This window comes from Rutidosis leptorrhynchoides, chromosome 3, assembly GCF_046630445.1.
Source record: "Rutidosis leptorrhynchoides isolate AG116_Rl617_1_P2 chromosome 3, CSIRO_AGI_Rlap_v1, whole genome shotgun sequence".
Taxonomy (NCBI): Eukaryota; Viridiplantae; Streptophyta; class Magnoliopsida; order Asterales; family Asteraceae; genus Rutidosis; species Rutidosis leptorrhynchoides.
The window spans coordinates 71,153,098-71,162,444 of record NC_092335.1 but is presented as its reverse complement, the minus strand read 5'-3'; the positions used below and the strand labels follow the sequence as shown (position 1 = coordinate 71,162,444).

The following is a 9,347-nucleotide window of genomic DNA, read 5'->3' as shown; positions in this document are numbered from 1 at the left end:
GAAAAACACCTAGGATTAAGTAAATTGTGAAAAAAAAAGAGTTTTAACTGTAAATGAAATCTTGGAAAACACCAAGGATTAATAAACATGGAATTGTACAAAATCTTACAAGGGTATTTTTGTAAGCACACTTAAATTATGGTGGATTTATAGTTTTGGGTGTTCAAAATATCATTACCTGTTCATTTTTTTTTTTTTTGAAAAGCCAAACAACTCTTTTAATATATATATGCAACGAAAAAAATTACACAGCATATTAGGATGCCTCCTACAACACAAACACACAGATTATGTACATGAAAGGGAAACTAAGCTAGTGCACTATACAACTATGAACCAAGTTAGCCTACACCGGTTCTAATGTTTCCACTATTCCCGTAATAAGAAGGATTAATCAACCATTGGTGCCATTCAAGATTTAGGTTCTTATCCCTCTTCGATATCCACTCGTAACTTTTGATTTGAATGTCGTTGAATAGAGTTTCACTTGAGCGAAGATTATTATGAAAGACTTTTTGATTACGGTTCTTCCATAATTGATACCCGCAAACCCACTCCACGGCTTGCCATAACGCTTTTCCTTTTGACCCACTTATATTACTTCCGCCGCCATTGAAGATCTCACTTGTATTGATCGCGCTGAAACTACCATGACCCCACCAACGAAAAACTCTCTCCCAAACCTCGGTAGCAAACTTACATAAAATTAAAGCATGGTCCGTTGATTCCACATCGTCGTCACACACGGGGCATCGGACCGTATGGAGGTCTATGCCTCGGTTATCTAGCTCCACTCTTACCGGTAGTCGTCTACGTTTTGCACGCCATACGAAGATACCAAGAGATTTAGGTACCAATTTGCTTCGCATTGTTTCCATATCCGAGCCTGCACTACCATGTAATTTGTCATCTATAATTTCGGTTAGTCTCCTAGTATTGAATCTGCCATCGTCACTAGGTAGCCACTTCCACCCGTCTGATGCGTTATTGCTTCTCACCGTCCCTGCAACTATGGTTTTAATTTCATTGATCTCGCCGCTGTTTCTTCCGAAAGGTGATCGGATCCATTGCCATCGAAATGTCAGACTAGTTCCAGACCAAGTGACCCGATCACATAATTTAACATCCTTGACTTCCTCTAGACGATATAACCTTGGAAATTTGTCTCTTAAGCGTTGGTCTCCAATCCAGTGATCTTTCCAAAACGAGATACCCCTACCTTCACCAATAACTCTTGCAAACGAATTGTTAAAAGAAAAACCGCATTTGGCCATATCCTTTCATACTTTTATGATGTCTTTCCACGGAGAATAACCAACCCCGACCCGACTTTGTGGTGAAACACCCAACCCCCCATCCCGCCCATATATACTTTTGATTAATGAAACCCAAAAGGCGTTGGTTTCGGTACGAAACCTCCACCACCATTTCCCGAGTAAAGCCCAATTTTTCGCTTTCAAAGACCCAATATTAAGACCCCCCTCCCCGTACGGTAACAACATGTTGTCCCGCTTAACCCAAGACATCTTATTTCCCTCCCCCGTCCCGCCCCAAAAAAAGATACGACGCAAACCTTCGAGCAAATTGGTGACGCACGCCGGAGCACGGAAGACGGAGAAAAAGTACAACGGTAAGCTGTTAAGGATCGATTTGATGAGAGTCAAACGCCCCCCGAACGACACTGTCTTAGATTTCCAACTCGAAAACCGTTTCTGGAATTTCTTAACTACGGGTTCCCAATCGTCAATCTTGTTCATCTTTTTCCCTACCGGAATCCCGAGGTAAGTAAAAGCCAGGCTATCACTTTTGCACTTAAATCGGTTTGCCATATTAACAACATCCTCGACTAGAACATTCACACCATACAAAACGCTCTTTTCAAAATTAATTTTAAGACCTGAGACGTCTTCAAAACATTTAAGGAGTTTCAAACAATTACTTATGTTCGTTCTTGACCATTCACCTATGAAGATCGTATCGTCCGCATATTGGAGGTGTGAAACCGGTACTTTGTCTTTTCCCACTTTTACTCCGTAAAACAGCCCTTTTTCAATCGCATCATTAGTAAGTATGTTTAGGCCTTCCCCTGCAATGATAAAAAGAAAAGGAGAAAGGGGATCGCCTTGACGTATACCTCTTTGAAGCTTAAATTCCTCCGTCGGTGAGCCATTAACTAGGATTGAGATTGAGGCCGATTTGAGACAAGCTTCGATCCATCTAATCCATTTTAAGCCGAACCCCATACGAGCCATCATTGAAAATAGGAACTTCCAATTCACACTATCGAACGCTTTTGCAAAATCCGCCTTAAAAATGAAGCTCTTACTTTGGTTTCTTTTCAAGTCTGCTATGCTTTCATTTAAGACTAAGATCCCATCTAAAATGGAACGCTCCGAGAGAAACGCACTTTGTTCAGTTCCGATAAGTTTGGGTAAAACCGTGTGAATTCTATTAGCTAATATTTTCGCCACTATTTTGTAGTAACTATTTATTAAGCTTATCGGGCGATAATCGTTAAGTTCCGTAGGGTCCTTCGATTTTGGAATTAGTGTCATGAAGGAAGCGTTACACCCATTCGATATCTCGCACTTATCCCAGAACCATTCGATAGCTTTCATAAGATCAGACTTGATTATATTCCAAAATTTTTTAAAAAACTTGAAATTAAACCCGTCGGGTCCCGGTGCTTTCGATCCGTCACAACCTTTAATCGCCGTCACTACCTCTGCCTCATCAAAACGTCTTTCCAGGGACTGCGCCTCCTCGTTCGATAGCCTTCTACTTGTTTTCTCAGGGATTGCAGGCCGTATTGCATCGTGTTCCTTGAATTGGAGTTCAAAAAATCTATGAATTTCATTCTTGACCTGTGATGACCCGGAAATTTCTGACCAAATTTAAACTTAATCTTTGTATGATTAACATTTCCGACACGATAAGCAAATTCTCTAAAACTGAATCTCAAAATTTTTGAACTACTTTTATATATTTAAATACCCTTCGGTTGTTTTCGACGATTCGCGAACAATTATATGTAAATAGATACATATATACTATAACTTAAAAAAAATAACAATGTATTAATTGTTTGATACCGTACATTAAACTTATTGGTTTAAATATCTAATTGAATATATATGATAGGTTGAAATATTTATTATTAAAATTAATTATAAATAACTTCCAATGTGTATTTAAAAACTGATCTATGTATATCAAAGAAAGATATATTGTGATGCCCCGTACAAAACCATTGTGTACGAATCATCAACAACAGGATCATTACAAGGTTAAGTACTATATGCTGTAATTAAAGAAGTTGCATTCATGATAAAAAGGTGATGTCATAACCGACATCAAATGTTTTACATTCCAAAAACATGCTTCGCTAAGTAGAAGCAATAAATAAGTGTACGTGACCCCAAAGGTCGTTACATAACATAGTTTCAAAAGTAAATAAGTTTGAATGCAAGATAAGTAGTCATGCGATAACAACTCTAAGCAGCGGGTTCTACAGCACGACTAGTACACAGCGGAAGCAACCTCAAGCACCTGAGAAATACATGCTTAAAAACGTCAACACAACGGTTGGTGAGCTATAGTTTAAGTATAACAGTATGTAAGGTAGGCCACGAGATTTCAGTGCTACAAAGAGCGTTTCAAAACAGTATGATAAAGTATATGTTAACCGTGGGCACTTGGTAACTAACTTAACGTTTAAAATACCCCCTGAAAGTACACTTGGCGAGTGCGTATGTTTACGAAGTATTAAACACTCGTTTACTGCTAGCGCGACTAGCCCGAGTGGGGATGTCAAACCCTATGGATCCATATCTAAGATTCGCGTTCACCGGTTCATAAACCAATGATTAAACGTTACCGAGCTAAAGGGAATGTTTCTGCCGTTATATAACCCACACATATATAATTTTAAGTACTCGTGCCTAGTATGTAAAACATAAAATCCGCATGTATTCTCAGTTCCCAAAATAAGTTAAAGTAAAAAGGGAATGCTATAACTCACAATGATATGTAGCGGTAAAGTAGTAGTCGGGAAAGGTGTGCAAGTAAATGGTCCGAAGTCCTCAACCTAAGTCAAATAGTACTAAGTCAGTAAATCGTCTTAATAGGTTTAAAAGTATGTATTTAAGGTCTTAAGGGTCATCATCAATCATCATTAAACAAAAGGCGTAAAGTAAGTTTCGTTTATGAAAGTAGTTTTCAATAAAGTCTGACTTCAGTCAGTCACCACGGCCTCTACCCTTACTGAATTAAGGTGAGACCAGTGGCCATGGCTCCGTCTATGAGTCCCTTAAGTGTGGTAAAATTTACAGAAGCAAACTCATCATGGTTTGACCGTGGCGACGGTCTAAGTGCGAGTAGGTCAGAAATTTCTGCACAACGTTAAAGGACATAGTGACGATCGGAGGGCCATAAATCCTAAACCGTAACTCGGATTAAGACGAGTCCTATATGAAAAGTTATCTACACGAACTGAGCTATCTGAAAATCAAGGTTACAGTAGCCCAGGTGTACTGGCCTGTTACAGAAACCAGAAAAACAGAAACTGTACACAGAAAACAGAAAAGTAAATGGACATAGTGACGCTCGGAGGGCCGTAGACTCTAAACCGTAACTCGGATTAAGACGAGTCTTATATGAAAAGTTATCTACTCGAAAATTTCTATCTAAAAATCAAGGTTAGAATAGCCCAGGTCTACTGGTCTGTTCCAGAAGCATCAGGTCAGTAGGTTTTGGACAGAACAGTGAGTTTTTAAGGGTTCCGGTGGTCTTGGTGCTTGATGTTCATCATGGCTCTCATCCTTGATGCATATAGCTTCAAGTGTACAACTCATTGATGTATCTACATCATCTTAACCAAGTCTTGACCATCATAACCCATGTGCAAGTCTAAGACATGAAGCACAACTCACTTAAGAGTTGTATGAAGTTTGATGAACCAAAGTTGCATCAAAGTCTTAGATCTAACACATACATGGACTTTAAAGCTAATAACAAGTTACAAACTTGAAAGTAAACTAACTAATCAAGATCATAAGTAGTAGAACATAGTTCTTAGTTTGATCTTGAAGATCCAAGACTCAAAAGTCTAGATCCAAAGTTATATTTAAAGATAACTAGTTTGTGTGTTCTTGAACTTTCAAAGTTAACTTAATTTGTTCAAGAGATATGAGATCAAGACTAACTTGTAGTACTTGACCATATAAACTAACTACATGAAATTAAAGTGTATAAAATAAAAAAACAAGTTAACTAAACAAGTAATTAGTTCAAGGGTTGCTCATACTTTAAAGATTCAACCAAAGTTGATCTTTAAGTAAAGTAAACTTTAAGTTTACTTTCATGACTTACAAGCATGATTTCAACAACAAGAACTTTATAATCTTTGAAACATTATATGTAGAACATAAACTAGTAAGTTTAGTTCTTGTGTTCTTGATGAATACAAGATATTATGAAGAATCAAAACTAGGAAGTTAGATTCTTGAAAATTAGTAAGTAAGTAACAACAACATGTAACAAGAATCAAACAACAAACAAAGATTGATGATGATGAATGCTTATGAAATCAGTTTTTTTGCAAGGAAAAAGAGGAGAGAAAAGTTCATATTACTTACAAGTAAGTAGAGAAAAGTGAGAGAGAATGGTTGAGAGAAAATGGGAGATGAATGTGTGTTTGAATGAGGTTATACAAGTGAAGTAGTATTACATAAAATGACACAAAAAAAGCACTCCCAAGGCCTCTAAATTTTCGGCCTGCAGCAGCCCACAAAGGGGGGAGAGCTTTGTTTGGTGGATACTAGCATGTGGTTGTCGTTAAAGGTGGTTAAAATGGGTGCATGCATGGGAAGAACAACTAACTTGATTCCTTACTAAGTTAACCAACTAGTTACAAGTTAAAGTGATACTTACACTTTGAAAGAGTGGGCTAACTAAGCCCACTTAAAGGTAGGGTGGGCTTACAAGTCTTAATTCATGAGTCCATTAACTAATCAAAGCCCAAGTTCAAATAAATCACAAGTTAAACCAATTAAAGCCCAAGTAACTAACTAATAGCCTTAGTTAATTAATATGATTAATAAAATTAATCATGAATGTAAATAATATCTAAAAATATTATTCGTGAAAGTTTCGGGTGTCACAAAGACGTTTCGGGCACTTAAAAGTCAAGTACGGGCAATCATGGCAACATGTAAATGTAATAACGTACATTCGTTTAAACACGCGTATTAATAATAGTAATTATTAATAAATAAATGTTGGAAAATCCAGGGTCGTTACATTACCCACCTGTTAAAGAAAATTTCGTCCCGAAATTTAAGCTGAGGTAGATGGAGGAGTTGGGAAAAGGTGAGGATACTTTCGCATCATTTGATCCTCTCGTTCCCAAGTAAACTCAGGTCCTCGTTTGGCATTCCATCGTACCCGTACAATCGGAATCTTGTTGCGTTTCAAAGTTTTGATCTCACGATCCATAATTTCAACAGGTTCTTCCACAAAGTGGAGTTTGTCGTCAATAGTAAGTTCTTCCAATGGTATGATAAGTTCAGGTGCAGCAAGACACTTCTTCAAGTTTGACACATGGAAGGTAGGATGAACTGAGCTCAATTGTGCTGGTAGATCCAAACGGTATGCAACGGGTCCAACACGTTCCAATATTTCAAAAGGACCAATGTATCGTGGGTTTAACTTTCCACGTTTTCTAAAACGTATCACACCCTTCCAAGGTGCAACCTTCAACATTACATGATCACCAACGTTGAATTCAAAGTCTTTACGTTTAAGATCGGCATAACTCTTTTGGCGATCACGGGCAGTCTTAAGTCTAGCTTGGATCTGAGCAATCTTCTCCGTGGTTTCGTGGACTACCTCGGGTCCGGTGATTTGCTTTTCGCCTACTTCGGCCCAACAAATAGGAGATCGACACTTACGACCATACAATGCTTCAAAAGGTGCAGCATTAATGCTAGAGTGATAACTGTTGTTGTACGAGAATTTGGCGAGTGGCAAATGCCTTTCCCAGGCCTTTCCAAAATCAATGACACATGCACGCAGCATGTCCTCCAAGGTCTGAATCGTTCGTTCACTTTGCCCGTCAGTCTGAGGATGATAAGCAGTACTCATGTCAAGACGAGTTCCCATGGCTTCTTGCAAAGAACGCCAAAATCTGGAAGCAAAACGGGGATCGCGATCGGAGATGATCGATAAAGGTACACCATGACGAGATACAACCTCTTTGATGTACAGCTGAGCAAGTCTTTCCATTGTATCAGTTTCCTTCATCGCTAGGAAGTGTGCAGATTTGGTGAGGCGGTCAACAATAACCCAAATAGTATCGCATCCGCCCACCGTCTTCGGCAGCTTAGTAATGAAATCCATTGTGATCCTTTCCCACTTCCATTGTGGGATTTTCGGCTGTTGAAGTAACCCAGAAGGTCTCTGATGTTCGGCCTTAACTTTCGAACAAGTCAAACACTTCCCAACATAAGTTGCAACGTCCTTCTTAAGATTCGGCCACCAATACTGTTCTTTAAGGTCGTGGTACATTTTGCCCTCACCGGGGTGAATCGAATATCTCGACTTGTGTGCTTCATCAAGTATCAGGTTCCGTAGATCTCCATAAAGAGGTACCCAAATTCTTCCGGCATAACATCGGAGTCCAGACTCCCTAACCTCGAATCGAGAGACAAGTATGTTCAAATGTTCGTGAGATATATTCTCCTCCTTGAGAGCCTCAACTTGGGCTACTCTGATCTGGCTATTGAGGTTCGAATGAATGGTGATGTTCAGAGCCCTAACACGAAGAGGTGCCGTCCTCTCCTTTCGGCTTAAAGCGTCAGCTACAACATTGGCCTTGCCAGGGTGATAACGGAGTTCACAATCGTAGTCGTTGAGCATCTCGATCCATCGACGCTGTCTCATATTTAGTTGCTTCTGATCAAAGATGTGCTGGAGACTCTTGTGGTCGGTGAAGATAGTGCTCTTAGTTCCATACAAATAATGTCTCCACAATTTGAGTGCAAAGACAACGGCTCCAAGTTCAAGATCATGTGTAGTGTAGTTTCGCTCGTGAATCTTCAATTGGCGGGAGGCATAGGCAATAACCTTTGATCGTTGCATCAGTACACAACCAAAACCACTCTTCGATGCATCGCAATAAACAACAAAGTCGTCACTGCCTTCAGGAAGTGATAGGATAGGTGCGGAGGTTAACTTCTTCTTCAAAGTTTGGAATGCTGATTCGTGTGCGGGTTCCCAAATGAACTTTTTGGGCTGAGAATACATGCAAATGCTTTATAAACTAATTTACAATATTTATATGCGTGAGTTTCATTTGCTCCCTTTTTAATTGCTTTTGCAATATATATTTTGGGCTGAGAATATATGCACTTTATTTTAAATGCAATGGATACAAGTACATACTAAATTCTACACTGAGTTTGAACCGAAAATCCCTTAGCTTTGGTAACTAGTAACTGCCGGTTATAAGAACTGGTGGGCGCGAGTAGTAGTATATGGATCCATAGGGCTTGATATCCCCGTCCGAGCTAGAGCACTAGCCTTTTAACGGACGTATGCTATTTGAGAAGCGTACACGTTGGTTTGCATGTATTATTAAGATGATTATACAAAGGGTATAAATTATATATACGTTAAGTTTAGTTACCAGGGTGCTCAATTTAGTAGAATAATTTTGATAAACGTTTCTGGATGAAACAACTGAAATCTTGTGATCCATCTTTATATACAGATTATATGAAATGTCCCGTTCTTATTGATTAAAAAACGTTCCATATTAATTGATTTCGTTGCGAGGTTTTGACCTCTATATGAGACGTTTTTCAAAGACTGCATTCATTTTTAAACAAACCATAACCTTTATTTCATCAATAAAAGGTTTAAAAAGCTTTACGTAGATTATCAAATAATGATAATCTAAAATATCCTGTTTACACACGACCATTACATAATGGTTTACAATACAAATATGTTACAACAAAATAAGTTTCTTGAATGCAGTTTTTACATAATATCATACAAGCATGGACTCCAAATCTTGTCCTTATTTAAGTATGCGACAGCGGAAGCTCTTAATAATCACCTGAGAATAAACATGCTTAAAACTTCAACAAAAATGTTGGTGAGTTATAGGTTTAACCTATATATATCAAATCGTAATAATAGACCACAAGATTTCATATTTCAATACACATCCCATACATAGAGATAAAAATCATTCATATGGTGAACACCTGGTAACCGACATTAACAAGATGCATATATAAGAATATCCCCATCATTCCGGGACACCCTTCGGATATGATATA

The 9,347-nt window shown here is 38.4% G+C and overlaps 1 protein-coding gene across 1 annotated transcript; it reads right to left on the bottom strand.

The window, feature by feature from the left end:
• Positions 1 to 341: 341 nt before the first annotated feature.
• On the bottom strand, positions 342 to 1,274 carry LOC139900083 (uncharacterized). The gene has a single exon (XM_071882889.1). The coding sequence runs from the start codon at positions 1,272 to 1,274 to the stop codon at positions 342 to 344; it is 933 nt and encodes a 310-aa protein (XP_071738990.1).
• Between the last annotated feature and the right edge of the window lie 8,073 nt (positions 1,275 to 9,347).

Coding starts and splice junctions, on each gene's coding strand:
- LOC139900083 (XM_071882889.1), bottom strand. CDS start 1,274: ATGGCCAAATGCGGTTTTTCTTTTAACAATTCGTTTGCAAGAGTTATT.